The following is a 15836-nucleotide window of genomic DNA, read 5'->3' on the forward strand; positions in this document are numbered from 1 at the left end:
TTATTATATTTAATTTAAAACTGTACAGCAGGATGATTTGTATATATAATGTGGCAAAACAGTAACTTTTTCAAACTGCAGTGGTCAGTGAGAAATGTAGATAGGTTACCCCAACTCCTGTGAGCCATGTGAAAACTGGATTCATAAAAATAAACCTGTGTTTCTGATGGAAGGGAAGAGTTTTGTGGAGTACAAGCAGAAATAAGGGATGAAAAATGAAATTTAATAATATTTCAATTTTATGTATTAGAGATGTTCAAAACAAGTTATGCTGACAACTTTAAAACACACACCTTCTTTCCATTAGCAGTTCATAGAAGTCTCTGATATCCTGACCAGATTTTTCCATACAGTGATAAAATGCCAGCTGGCTTTCCCGATTTGCAAAATCCACCTTAAAAAAAAATAGATGTGTGACGCAAGTTTCAAATTTAAATAATGAAAAATGTTACCAAACTTAAAAATTCTTCCCAAAATAGACCTCTGGATAAATTTCAAGCAAGAACGATTTTCCTCAATTAAGTGAAATAGCCCTCATAACTGAAACAGTATTTTGTTAATCTGAAATCTCTCTCAAATTCTATACAAATCTTGATAGAGAATTACAAAGTTCTAGAACCCAATCCTGAAGGATTGAGAAAAGCAAAAATGGAAAACTGAAATGATACCTAGGCAGGACTCTAGGTTGTCAATTAAATAATCAAACCTGACTACTAAATCCAGCAATCTGTTGCACATAAATTTTCTGGAACCATAGTTAGAACATAAAATAAAACATGAAAGAACATTGAAACTTTACTCACAGCTGGGCCTCAGAGTTATTACTAAGAAGCATACTGTACCCATCATTTATCAATTATTTTTTTCCTCTATCAATATCTTATCTTGAAAGGACTTATTTCAATCTAACCACCACAGTTAAATTTATAAATTCCACCCTGAGGGCCCTGGCTGGTGTAGCTCAGTGGATAGAGCGCGGGCCTGCGAACCACACGATCACAGTTCGATTCCCAGTCAGGGCACATGCCTGGGTTGCAGGCCAGTTCCCTGCAGGCCAACTCCCAACAGGGGATGCACTAAAGGCAACCATACATTGATGTTTCTCTCCCTCTCTCCTTCCCCTCTAAAGATAAATAAATAAATTTTTAAAAAAATTTCCACCCTGGCTTGTGTAGCTCAGTGGATTGAACACAGGCCTGTGAACCAAAAGATCACGATTTGATTCCCATTCAGGGCACACGCCTGGGTTGTAGGCCAGTTCCCAGCAGGGGACGCATAAGAAACAACAATACATTAGTATTTCTCTCCCTCTCTCCTTCCCTTGTTCTCTAAAGATAAATAAATAAAATCTTTTAAAAATGTTTATAAATTCCCTCAAGCTACCACAAACAGTGTTTAAACAAAAACACCAAAGTATCATGTTTTCAGTGTTCACCCACTCTTTAGGAGGAGGAAAGAAGACGAAGAGAGGACCATATAGGAGGCTGGACTGACTGATACTTCAAGCTCTTGGGTGTACAGATGCCCACAGGTGACTGTGGGCCACCCTGCACCAAAAGTATACATATGCGTGAGCATCAGGTACCCAGGACACAGAGAAGCACAATTTCTTGAATGAGATGCTTTTTAGAAAATGTTCCTAAAACATCAGCCTAATAGTTTAAAAGATTCTGTGCTCTCAGGTAGTCAAGTATAAAAATTGTAATATCTTCCTTAAAAACTGAGGTCAGTCCTGACCAGATGGCTCAGTTGGTTGCAGCATTGTCTTGTACACCAGGAGGTTACAGTTTAATTCCTGGTCAGGGCACATACTTAAATTGCAGGTTCAACCCCTGATCAGGGCGTGCAGGGAGGCAGGCAACCAATCAATGTTTCTCTCTCTCTGAAATCTAATAGAAACAGCCCTGGCTGGTGTGGCTCAGTGGTTGAGCGCTGGCCTGTGAATCAAAGGGTCACCAATTTGATCCCCAGTCTAGGGCACACGCCTGGGTTGCAGAACAGGTCCTTCCCTGGTAGTGGGCATGCGAGAGGCAACCACACTTTGATGTTTCTCTCCCTTTCTTTCTCTCTCCCTTCCCCTTTCTAAAAAATAAAATAAATAAAATCTTTAAAAATAAACAAATAAAATGTAATATCCACAGGCGAGGATTTAAAAAAACAACAAAAAACAAAAACTGAGGTCATACGATGCATATCATGTAAACCACTCTGCTTCTGGTCACCTACAAAGTGCCAGTAATTAAGAGGGCAGATCTGAATACGATTTTGTTTTGCTTCTCTTTAAAGTCCTTCTGCACACCTTAATTTTATTCCCACCGATTTTCCTCCCCTTGGTCTCTTTTACAGCTGTTTGTGCATATTCAATTTCATTGTAGATAATCAGGGCCATGCCTTTTAAGCGGTCAAACACCACCTGTAAAAACCAAACAAACAAACAAAAAGAGCCTCAGCCACTAAACTTAAGTGTCAGTATCAACAAAATCCTAAGTTACAAAGACACTGCAAGAAAAAATATACTTACATTTTATTCTAGAAAAAATTCCTGGCTTTCACTGATGATGCATATTGTAGTGAAAACACTAAATGTGTAGGGACTGTTTAGAATAGTGGCCATTGTGTCTTTAGGTATACTATGCCCTTATTTTGTTTTTCTGTATTTTACTTTTGTTTTTCACGTGGACCGAATATCGTACTATATAGTAAATCGTCACTTAACGTCATGACTTTATTCAAAATGACATATAATGAAACCAAACTTACCATAGACTAATTGCTTATAAGCAAAGTAAGTTCTGTTCCTAGGGCATCTAATCAACCATGTTACTGAAATGACACTGAACAAAACAATGTTATTTAAGCCCTGGCTGGTATCACTCAGTGGACCGAGTGCCTGCCTATGAACCAAAAGATCAGCGGTTTCGTTCCTAGTCAGGACGCACACGCCTGGGTTGCAGGTCAGGTCCCCAGTTACAGGTGTGTGAGAGGCAACCAACTGATGTCTCTCTCTCGCACATAGATATCTCTCCCTCTTTTTCTCTCTCCCTTCCCCTTTGTCTAAAAATAAATAAAGTCTTTTTTTAAAAAGCCCTGGCTTGATGTGACTCAGTGGATTGAGCACCCTTCTGCGAACCAAAGAGTTGCCAGTTCAATTCCCAGTCAGGGCATATGCCTGGGTTGTGGGCCAGGTCCCTGGTGGGGGATGTGCAAGAAGCAACCACACATTGTTTTTTCTCCCTCTCTCTTTCCTCTCTCCCTTCCCCTCCCCTCTATTTACAAATAAGTAAAAGATGAAACAAAACAATAAAAAATAATGTTATTTGAGGACAGGCTCTATTTAAGTAAGCATTCTTTTAGTTTTGTCTCAAATAAGGTAATATCCTTGTCAGAGAGACAAAAATGTAAAAAGTACTGAATCAACAAAAAATTTTAGTGATGCTGAGTCGTAAGTAGCACTACCACCTTAAAGCTGTTGGATTTTTATTTACACTAGCACTTTTAACATGTATTTCTCCAGATAACAAAAGTTACATATAAAGAAATATCAAAATTATGCAACAGGTCCACTACCAAATAAATCTGTTATCATAAAGTTAAAGCTTTATCTTTAATTTTCATAACAGAATGGGGCCCAGAGACCCTTTTCCTGTTATGTTTGTGGGTGTTTTACATACATACACAATGTATTACATTGATTAGATGAATATTCTGTTGTGTGAATGCCCCTTTAAAAAAACATCCTTTTTAAAAACTGGAGGCTAATTCCGTATCAGTGTGAACATGGACACTTATTAAGTAGAGTATCTGATTCTGATGTGAGATAAAATTATAAAAATCTCTAAGAAACGTCCTCATTAACAGTATTATGCATATTAGTTTCAAAATTAATCATCTTGGCTGGTTCAAAATATTCATGTCATAAGCTAATAATATAGATGAGATGCAAATGCCCTTCTAGGTCAAAGTTTGGAAAAGGTCATTTTAATGTATGACTTGTTAAAGAAAAGAAAAGGCAGGCACTAGAAATAGGGACTGAAAGGGCAGAATACCAAGAAAAGGCAGTCAAAGGCAGCTTTAAACCATACACCAAAACTTCCCACCTACCTTTATCACAGGCCCGTATCGGCAGAAATGTCGTGTTAAGTACTGATCCGACACATTTGCAGAAAGCCCGTCTAACCACACACAGTTTGTAGGCATGCTCTTTCCAAAACCCAGCTGATCATAAAAGGCGAAATTTTTATTAGTAAAGTCACCAATTATTCAACTACAGAATTCTTTTTTAAAAAAATTATCTTATTGTTGTTCAAGTACAGTTGTCTGCATTTACCCGCCCCGCCCCCCCTCATGGCCAACTACATAATTCTGAGGAAACCTATCATCCACAGAAATCTTGTCAAACCAACACTTCAAGTGGGAGACATTTGGTCAAATCAAGTGAAAATTTGCAAAAAGGTAATCCTGCTTGGATTAGCAAATCTTAATTTGTCAGATAACAAGCAAGAGGATACAGAAGAGTATCTCTTTTGGGGTTATCTAGGTGTACTACTAAAACTTTAAGGAAAGTTTAAGGACATATGGAAAAAACTTGGAATCTTTAAAGTTGTAACAGTACAATAACTTATGCAAATTTCTTTACCTTGAGGCGATTATTTCCAAGGTACTCCCCGTCCATCTTCTTAATAGCCTTACAAACACTAGCAATATCACAGTACTGCAAGAACGCGTACTGAGGAACTCCATTTGCCTTCTTTATGTCAATATCCTGGAAAGGCCAATAGATACCATTTAGTGATACCAGAAATAATCAGCAATTTATTTTCATCAAGAATATAAATCAGAATAAACCAAGTCCCTATGAGGTATATATTTCTCAAGTCATTTTCCCCCAAATCATTTTCTTAGTTAAAATTGTATATCTTAATAAAACTAAATAGTCTAAAAAACTATACAGTACAGCATTTGTAATTACTTACCAGGAAATCCTTATGTGCAGCTCTCTGTAGAAGAGCAACTACACTACAACCCAAAATCTGCAATTTAAAATCCAGAATACACCTATCATAAGAGAAATTTATGATAATAAAGAAAAGGCAGCCTAATCCATAAAAACCTAAAACAGAATTCCCTTCTGCAGTATCCAAATGACTTACCCAAAACAGGCCATTTAAACTAAAATATCTGAGGACGGTAAGAATGATAAAGAAATCACGTTTGCAAAAAGTTACTTAAAATATGTAACCCTAAACTAGATGACTCACTCTATCAGTATATCTCAGTGAATCAAGCCTGGTGATTAATAAATATGATGATAATCTCTCACATCCGGTATGAATGGATATATAAGTACATAAACTACTTTGTAAAAATGCATCAGAACACCATCCCAGGACTAAAGAAAAACTATAAAGGAATGCCACTATCTCTTTGGGATGTTCAAAACCTGCAAGTCACACCTGACTCTTGGTCCTGTCTAGTTAGAAGGGGGACCTAGCTTACACAGGAGAACGGTCCAGAGACCACTCGTGCCTAAACACTAACCCACCTGGGCCATTTACTGCAGAGTATCGTGGTTACCTAAGCTTCCTTAAGAGTCATAAGCCAATAATCAAAACCTGAAACAGCAAACTGAATGATGCATTTAAAAGCTGTTTGATGGGTCCTTTAAAAAGCAATAATTCATACTCAAAATTGTTGTAAGTAATGGTAAATAAACATTCACTTTAATTTTCACTATTATGTAGAATGCAACAACCCAGGATAACTCTACTGAAGAGAAACAGTCTCCAAGAATATTGTTGAGTAGACTCGCTAATTAGGTTCTGGTTATAGCATAATCTGTTATTGAAAAAGCAGCAAACCATTTTCCCAAAGTCTGTGTTTCATTAAAATAGTGACAACCATGGGCAACTGCAAACACGATGACATTATGATTTCCAAACAGAATACTGATGTGCCCACCTCACTCAGAAGCATAGCTCTCAAATACAGTAACTATTGTTAGCAACCCTGGTGATGAAAACGTATGTACCCAAGTGCCCAAATACAACTTTTTATACTCCTCCAAAATTTAAAGTAGCAGCTACATCTGAATGAAAGTATACTGAAAATTTTATCAAGTCATAGACTCACGAACGCCAAACAGAACATTAATTAATAACATGGAGACAGAAGGAGACTTGACTTGGGGTGGCGAACACACAATACAGAGTACAGATGATACGTTGTGGAATTGTGCACCTAAAACCTGTATAACTTTGTTAACTAGTACGGCCCAATAAGGTCAACAAAATTTTTTAAAATTAACTAATAGATCGTTTTCCAGAGACAGAAAAAGCTTAAGTCCAAACAGGAATGTGGACTCCAAGTCACTCACCCAGGTGAGCAGCAGAGCTACAATGAGAGTACCTACTATGCTCATAAAAAAATAGAACTTTAAAAAAAATCAAAACACTCAGTGATTGAGCGCTGGCCTGCGAACCACACGATCGTGGTTCGATTCCCAGTCAGGGCACATGCCTGGGTTGCAGGCCACTTCTCGGTTCCTGGCAGGGGACGCACGAGAGGCAACCATACATTGATATTTCTCTCTCTCTCTCTCTCTCTCTCTCTCTCTCTCTCTCTCTCTCTCTCCCTCCCTCCCTCCCTCCCTCCCCCTCTAAGATAAATAAATAAAAATCTTTAAAAAAATCAAAACAATTGAAAAAAAAGTAAATAAATGTTTTGCTGGTTTATTTCTCTAAATATATACTTTCTCTTTATTTTTACGTTCTGTCAACCACTTTTATCTCTTGCCCCTAGCTCCTGTGGGGTGAGGTAAAGTCAGTCACAAGCACAAATACTGTTTTATTCATAAGACTAGATTATGTCATTTAAAAATAATAAAGATCTTTGCTTAAAGCATTCGTGTATAACAGCGATTTTCAATCACTGCTGCAAAAGGATATATACACATCTGAAAGATTAATAGCTATTCCTAGCCAAAACATTTTTAAACTCTCCAAGTACAAATATGCTAGAGCCATTTATTTACTGTTATTAATATAAAGAAAGTCTAGAAAAGAAAGAAGTAACTTTCCTATTTTTTCAAGCACAAGACAAAACAATTTACCCCAAGGGTAGAAAGCTGCAACCAAACTATTTTCACTATAAACTGCCTCAAGTTTTGCGTCACAGGGAACAGAAAAATCCTTTCTACTCCTAAATCTAAGTATGACTTGCATAATATAAAAAGTGATTCTAATTAAAATTTCAAAACAGAACTGAGCTTCCAGCATGAGATCCACATTCTAGAAATCCCCAAGGTACTTTCTGGTGAGCACTGTGGTAACACAATAATCATACACTAATCTGCCGCTTTTTTCTTAAAAACATGTTTTCTCTTCTGGATTTCCCTTTCAATCCACAGGACTACAGATGGCATTGAAACAAGAAAAATGGAGAGGAAAATATATATGTAAACAAAATAAATATAAATATATATTTTCCACAAATACTCTCTAATGGGTTCTGCTAGATCAAGAGTAAAAACACATAGGGCAAATCAGAAAAGCATTCATTACACCATCTAAATGTCATATTTCCAAATATAATCTGTACTCTGCTTTGTCTTATAACAAAGATCTAAAACTGTTTTTTAAAAGATTTTATTTATTTATCTTTAGAGGGGAAGGGAAGGAGAGAGGGAGAGAAATATCAATGTGTGGTTGCCTCCTGTGAGTCCCCCGCTGGGAACTGGCCCACAACCCAGGCATGTGCCCTGACTGGGAATCGAATCGCGATCCTCAGGGTCGCAGGCCCGCACTCAATCCACTGAGCCACACCAGCCAGGGCTAAAACTGTTTTTAATTGTGAAAATTAACATACCACAATTTCGCCAAAGCGCTGGAAGATGTTACGTAGGTCATGGTAAGTAGTGGTTTTTTCGAGGTTGCCAATAAAGAGGGTTCTTGTTGCTTTGGGGTGAAATTCATCTATCCTTTCATCCAAAGGGCGAAATTCATTTTCACTTTCTGTTTCTGTAAGTGGGATGGGCAAAATAAAGACAGAAGACAATGTTTTCATGCGTACTTACATACCATGGGGATAATCTACATTTAAGAAAGAAAACCTCTGAAACATTTGGCTTGCACACTCATACAATCTGAAACATTATACACTTTCAGAAATATATGCCTCTTGTTTACTCCAAAGCAGAAGAGGAATACAAAGGCTAAGAAACTTATCCCTAAAAGCATGGGAAAATAACACTTTGATTTTTAAAATGGAAAAGTGGACTAAATTTCAACCTGATAAATTGCCTTGTTTTTTAAATAATCACCAACACAGAAATAGATTTTAAACCCCAGTAAAAATGGCAATCATTTTAGCCTAATCTTAGGTTCCAAAATTGGGTATCAGGCTCTCAATGTGTAGTATAAAAACTATATACGAAACTCAGCTAAAAAACAGTTCAGCTTCATTATTTTACTTTCAACTTAAAAAAAAAAGATTTTTATTTATTTATTTTTAGAGAGAGGGGAAGGGAGACAGAGAGGGAGAGAAACATCACTGTGTGAGAGAGACATGGACCAGCTGCCTCTCCCACACCCCCAACAGGGGACCTGGCCCCTGGCATGTGCCCTGACTGGGAATCCAACTGGTGAACACGTTGGCACTCAATCCACAGCCACACCAGCCGGGGCTAAATACAGCAATTTTTAAAGACGAGAATAAAAACTGACTGAAGTGACACTTATGAAGCATCTCATTTTGGCGTTGCACAGACCCCAATGACAACCAGAAAAAGACTAAATGACTCAAGGTTTATAATGCAGCCTTTATGTTTCCCTTTTTACTGTAAAACACAGCCATCCAAAAAGCTAGTATTAATCAGCTTGACTGAAACCAAGTGTTTCAGTGAGTCACTGAACCTTACTGATGGTATCAACAACACTGGCATTAAAACGGTACAACCTCTGAGTTGTCGAGTGAACTCAGCCAGAATACATCTCACTCCTGATTCTAGTTTGACAGCTCTAATGGTAGCTCAACTTAATCCGGTAACAGTGTTATCAAAGAGCACATACTTTCACAGAGTTAGGGGGACCCAGAAACTGCCAGCAGCTGACACACACACCTGTCTCTACACTGTCATCATAATATCACAGGGGTATGTCTCATTTCAAGCTTGACTTGGTCTTCTTAAAACTATCTAATAGAGGGCACACGTTTAGGAAGACTTCATTTTAAAGGGGAGAAAAAAATTAAAAAGAAAAAATAAATTGAGACACATCTTGAGGTTTGAGGTTTGTACTCCAAAAGTCAAAATCAGCAGGATAAAGCATGATTTGCAACCACTAAAATCTGTAATGGCTTCATTTCCACTGAATAACTCAGGGATTTTAAACTTCATCACCAATTTAATTCCTACAGGTCATTGAAAAAGCTCTTTTAAGCTCTCCTGTAATCTCATGTGTAGGGGACTGTAATCCTGTGCACAGGAGTGAGAAGCACAATCTCACAAGCCACCAGGGGACTAACTGCAGAGTTGGGTTTCTTGGACTTGGATCTTTCTAATTCCAACGGGTCCTTGCCCTAAGGAGGCAATCAGCTCCATGCATTTCAATAGAAAACATCTATGACAAACCATCCAACGGCATATAGTTCCAACCAAGTTTCTACACTCAAATTCGATTGCTTTCAAACATCCCATTACACAGGAGTTTCATGTTGTCCCATCTTGAAGTTACCTTCAACTTTCCTATGCTTGAACCAACCAAACGTCTCAAAATCTTCAATATTAGGAGGTTAAAACCCAATTAAGCCCTGGCTGGTGTAGCTCAGTGGACTGAGCAAGGGCCTGCGAACCACATGATCACGGTTCGATTCCCAGTCAGGGCACATGCCTGGGTTGCAGGCCAGTTCCCAGCGGGGGACACACAGGAGGCAACCACACATTGATATTTCTCTCCTTCTCTCTTTCCCTTCCCCTCTAAAGATAAATAAATAAAATATTTTTAAAAAACCAATTAAGTACTGGGTTTTAGGTAAAATACTTTATTACAGTAAAAATCTTGAGCTAGCCCTACTACTTGGAGATCAAGTGGGTCGATAGAGGGTCACCTATTGACAATGCCCCTAAATTAGATCCTCACTCCTTAGTAATATATATATGACTCTAAAACTTACATAGATTATAATACTCTAAATATTTCTCAAGTCAGTTCCTCAAGAACATATGACATTCTAAATACAACCCCAAACTGTTAAATAAGAACTGCTCTTAGTCCGGTATAACTTAGGGCAGTACATCTCAAACCCAGCAGAGAGGGGGGAACATGAAAGACATAACCTGTAATTCCTTTGAAAAGATAACATTCTTTTGAATTCCTGTGCTCATCACCAAATTATGCACATTTTACAGTATTCACTCTAACACCTCTATGACCCCAGCTTTTTTTTTTAAGACAGAGAAGAAAGAGAGGGTGAGAAACATCAATGCATGTCTCAGACTCAGTATTTATGACTCTGGGGTCCCATGCGGCCAACTGGCACCTCCACTATCCCCTTCAGCTCCTCCTGGTCTCTTAGTGGTGGGTAAGGAGAATACTAGATGGAGGGGTCATCTCCTTTGTCACAGCTCCTCTTCCATGTACCACCGATTTGTAACTAAAAAGGGCTCAGCCAAAGCATTATCTGAAGAGAAATGTAATTTAAACCTTTGGAGACACAAATCATAGATACCAAGTCAGTAATACTGCGCAGAATCAGAATCTCCAGGTTCCAAAAGGAATGCTGTGGACAGCTCTCACTCCTTATGGGGATGACCTGGAGTCTTGCTCGAGGCTGATTTTTAAACATTTAGCATCATATTATGTTACAAACATTCCTCCATGTTAATAGAATCATTAATACACATAATTTTAGTGGTTAAAAAAAAACATCAGTGCATGAAACATCGATCAGTTGCCTCTTGCACGTGCCCCAGCCAGGTCTGCAACCCAGACACGCAACCTGACTGGGAATCTTTCGCTCTGTGGGAAGACCCCCAGCCAACTGAGCCACACCAGTCAGGGCTCTGTAACTATTTTAATACACAAATAACATTTATACATTCTTATCAGGGAAATTCTATTTCTTCCTCTTAATTGTCAAATAAAACGAACATTCCAAGAAAATGAGCTATGTTTACTGTACAAATTCTACTCAAAGCCTTAGTCTTAAAGTTTAATTGTCTCAGTTACATAACGGAACTGTATAATTTTAACATTTCTTTTCTATCCTCTAAAAATTTATTCACAAGTTCCCTTAAATTAGGGGTTCCCAAACTTGAGCATGCAAATGCTAAACCAGTACTTGGGGGGGGGGGGCGGGGGCGGGGCTGGGGGTGGTAAAAGAACCTGCATTCTAAACAAGCACTGCTGGTGATTCTAAACAGGAGAAACACTGCCCCAAGCTATGCCTGAGAAGAATTCCTGCCTTACAATAGGCAGGTTCAAGTTAATAAAATGTCCCCTTGAAATGTGCAATGGGTCACACTCAGAAGAGTTAGTCCTGCTTCTTTGTCACTATCATTAAGGTTACGAAAGCTAGAATAACAGATCCAATTTGTACTGGGCATAACACAAATAAAACTGGTTTAACTGGTCCCTCAAATCCATATGCCAAGTAGTTTATTTTCAGACTCAATTCAGGATAATTCTGTTGTCATTCTCCTAGGAACTACCTCCTTATCGCAATTTAACCCTTTTGGGAAGGCAGGATTCAACAAGGGGCTATACTCTACACCATTGGGCCTCATGTTAAGAATCAGCATTTCTCCCTTATGAGAGAAACAGGACAATTTTTTTTGCCCATCCTAACCAAAACAATGTTGTATAAGCTGGACAATAAATGTAACCATTTTTTAAAATTGAAAGTACTGGAAGTATGTCCATAAATAAAGCTGGAATAGTGTCCACTTTGACAATACGATGTTGCCCTTCGTAGGCTGTAAAGTCACTAAAACTCAGCATCCTTGTCACTTACCTGGCCCTATCCATGCTGTCACTTCAATCTGCATGCCGAAGAAAAGTTTTCCTTTTGAGGCAGTCAATGCTTTTTCTTGGTCCTCTTGCTGCCGAAAGAATACCAGACCATACCTCTCCTCTGAAGCTCCATGTATCTGCACTGAAGTCACCTTTCCAAATTTCTTAAATTCATGGAAAAGGCCATCTTTAAGGCTTGTATCTAAATCCCCAAATAAAAACAAGTTGCTTATTTTTCTAATTTAGTTACAACTCAATAAACTACTAAGCATTAGCGTAACTCTCCTTAGCATTAAAGCATCATGTTTTCAAATAAAATACCTCTAAAAAGCATTTTGGATATTACCGTACAATTCTGAAATAAACAGTGTTAGAAAATATATTGATTTTTTTTTAAAGAATCTGAGTATAGTGTAAGGGGAGTTCATTTTGCTACTCCTACTTATGGCTATGTTTAAAACTTTCATAATAAAAACTTTGTATACATGAAAACATAAGAATTTTAAAGACTTTAGAAGGAAAGCTGCACTTCCATCTCTCCACACATCATGTCAAGGACAAAAGTCTGTGGGAAGTGGCAGGCAACACCCTGAACAGCTCTGAGGCCTTTTATAGATGAATCATATCATCTGGAAGTGGGGATGGGGGTGGGGGTCCTGTGTTAATTTGCTTCATTATAAAAATTAAAATCACATAGAACAACAAGCCAATTTTCCCTGTCCATTCCTAAATTACCAACTAACCTAAAGCAAAAGGTGATCAATATTTGTGTCTCAATGTGTCTATTCACAAACCTGGTATGTAGATTTTATAGAATCATTAATAAATCATTTAATAAATCATTTAATAAATCACTGAAATGTACTTAGCTAAGAAATAGTTTGGTCTTTTTTGGGTTGACCATATGTATGCTGTTTACATACTAATATGCATCATTTAGGAATAACAGCATTTATACCCAATTGCCAATTAAAAATAATCAGGAGTAAAGAAAAGTCAGCTTTTCAATAGACTTTCCTCTTATTTCATGATTTTCCTCATTCAAATTCTTTTTTTTTAAAGATTTTATTTATTTATCTTTAGAGGAGAAGGGAAAGAGAGAGGGAGAGAAATATCAATGTATGGTTGCCTCTCATGCTTCCGCTGCCGGGAACCGGGAACTGGCCTGCAACCCAGGCATGTGCCCTGACTGGGAATCGAACCGCGATCGTGTAGTTCGATTCCACTGAGCTACACCAGCCAGGGCTCCTCATTCAAATTCTTAATATTTTTAAATGAGTTTCTTATAATTTTATGTCCAAAGTTATTTCATATAACATAGAACTCCAGAGCAATGTAATAAATCCAACTGAAAATAAGCCCTGGCTGGTGTAGCTCAGTGGATTGAGCACGGGCCTGCGAACCAGAGGATCGTGGTTCGATTCCCAGTCAGGGCACATACCCGGGTTGCAGGCCGGTTCCCTGCAGGCCAACTCCCAGCAGGGGACGCACGAAAGGCAACCATACATTGATGTTTCTCTTCCTCTCTCCTTCCCCTCTAAAGATAAATAAATTAATTAAAAAAAAAAAAAGATTTGTGCATTGTATGGTAACAGTGCTGTGAGTGATCGAGTGTATCAAAAGTGACTTGCAAAATTAAAAAAAATAAATAAATCCAACTGAAAATAATATTTCTACAATTTCATCATACCAGATTTCCCCTAATATTGAAATATTTAATCTACCAAGCATATTTATTCAAAGATAAACCACCCTTCCTGTATAAAACATGTGCCATACAATCTTTGTGGGTATATGCACATGCATACACTCACAATATACATGTATATATGTGTATGCATATGTGCATAATATATATGCATATGTATATGACAACTACAAATAAAATAACATGCAAATCTATATACACAACAACCTAGATACCACACTGAGTTAAAAACCCCTTGCTTTTTCTTACATGGTATTAAGTATTAACGGACCACAAAAACAAAGCCTGCTGTCACTACCAAGCACAGAATCCAAGCTGCCCCTCTCACTTCCCAACAGCAGCAGAGAAGAAGGTACAGCGTTACCTGTAGAGCGCACTGGAAGATTCTGAACCTTGATCCCAAAACTTTTACGGGGCTCCTCTTTTTCCAGGGAAGAAAGCAACTGGGCAGTGGGTGCAGGGACTGCTGCGGACTGAACTGACCGGGCCGGAGAATCGTCACTTGAAGTGCTGCTGGACTCGGTGCTGTGGAGGGGCAAAAGCAACTTGAGTGAAAGGACAAAACCAAACAAACCTGTAGCATACAAAAACTTCTTAGAATCAACAAGTGGCAATGATTAAAAAGGTCTAAATTTGAGGTCTCAGATTTCAGGACGCCCTACCTTCTCCACATCTATTTCATACTGTGCACCTTCAGGGAGAGCAGAAGGCAGCAAATAGCGGCCTGAGAATGTGGACGCAAAAGTAACGATCTTTTACTAACACATGCCTCCTAAAAACAAAGATATTCATTCCATGCTAAATGTGAATAACTTTTACCAATTAAAATAAGACTAATAAACACAATTCACTTAAAGGTAATAACAACACAATAGCAGATATATGGGTTTTCTGATTCAGAAAGAAATTCAAATCTTAGCTCAGATGTACAAACATGAATTCTTGGACAAGTCATTTAACCTCTTACTGAAGGCTCAGCTTACACATCGGTAAAACAGAAATAACAAAGAGTATCTATCCCATAGGGTTAAGAACTAAATAAAACCCCCCACAGTTTCCAAGTTTGGAATATGCCAGCATTCAATAAATGAGGCACCAGTGCTGTGTTATATTATTACTACCACCACCTTGTGGGTAAATAAATTTTTAGGAAAACATAAATCCAAAATAATTTCCCTTTTTAACATTTCCGAAGGTGTAATAATAGTAGTTTAGGGTCTTAGTGAATAATGTGGGAGATGAGAGTCAATGGAAGTGAACTGATTTAATGCTCTTCAGTTTAATACAATCCTCAGATGGGGAGGCAGGTGAAAGACAAGGAGAAAATATTGCCAACATGGTCCGATTAAAAAAGAGATATTAAAACAAGCTTTTTATGCCTCAGAACTAAGTGAGAAATATAAAATTCTCTTCAGTACTAGATGTATAAAGTTGCTGTTTTAAGTTCTTTTACAGACCTCTCAAATAGATTAATAAAAAGCTATATACAGGATCTGCTATTTTACAGAATAGCAGATTGTAGTAGCAGGGGGGTCCTGTAATTTCCCCCTGAAATTCTGGTTCGTGCCCACACCGTCCCTGCTGCGGTAGGCCCCCCGCCACTGTACACCTCCCGGAGGTTAAGCACACTCACTAGAGGAAAGGCCTGACAGTTTCGTCCTTTAAGCTAAGACTGCAGCTCTCACACCCAGCCCAATAAATATCCAACCCTAGGATCTGAGACAGATTTGCTGTTGCTTTCTTTAAAAAATAAAGAAATAAATGCTGTAAGAAAACAGGGTGTTATACCTTAGAATTCACACAGCATTTTTATTTAGTTTTCACCTGCTACCACACACACACAAGAAAAACTTCATGAGGTTATCAGAGAGTTACACAGTTTGAAACATGGGGAAACAAACCTACACCAGTGAGCAAAAAAGATACGTGAGCTACAAAATACAAACTACTAGGGATAAAAGCCACCCAAGAGAATATGACTACAGTATAGAATGTGATATGACTTATTAACTTAATTCCAATGAGTAAATAACCATTAACGAAAACACTTTAGTTACGATACTACCAAAATTTCTTAGCAATAGTGGGTAAAGAAGTAAACAAATATGGTCAAGAGAAGAATT

The 15836-nt window shown here is 38.0% G+C and overlaps 1 protein-coding gene across 1 annotated transcript in view; it reads right to left on the reverse strand.

Annotated features, from left to right (window-relative positions):
* SPEN (spen family transcriptional repressor) overlaps positions 1-15836 on the reverse strand; it is a 77476-nt gene that overhangs the window by 12460 nt on the left and 49180 nt on the right. The window contains exons 4-10 of the mRNA XM_037045140.1: positions 14078-14238; positions 12007-12207; positions 7864-8015; positions 4637-4762; positions 4102-4215; positions 2300-2413; positions 294-394 (exon numbers count right to left, since the gene is read on the reverse strand). Coding sequence (XP_036901035.1) covers positions 294-394; positions 2300-2413; positions 4102-4215; positions 4637-4762; positions 7864-8015; positions 12007-12207; positions 14078-14238 — 969 coding nt within the window. The remainder of the gene's footprint in view (positions 1-293; positions 395-2299; positions 2414-4101; positions 4216-4636; positions 4763-7863; positions 8016-12006; positions 12208-14077; positions 14239-15836) is intronic.

Source organism: Sturnira hondurensis, unplaced genomic scaffold (assembly GCF_014824575.4).
Source record: "Sturnira hondurensis isolate 20B ecotype Veracruz unplaced genomic scaffold, ASM1482457v3 Scaffold0004257, whole genome shotgun sequence".
NCBI lineage: Eukaryota > Metazoa > Chordata > Mammalia > Chiroptera > Phyllostomidae > Sturnira > Sturnira hondurensis.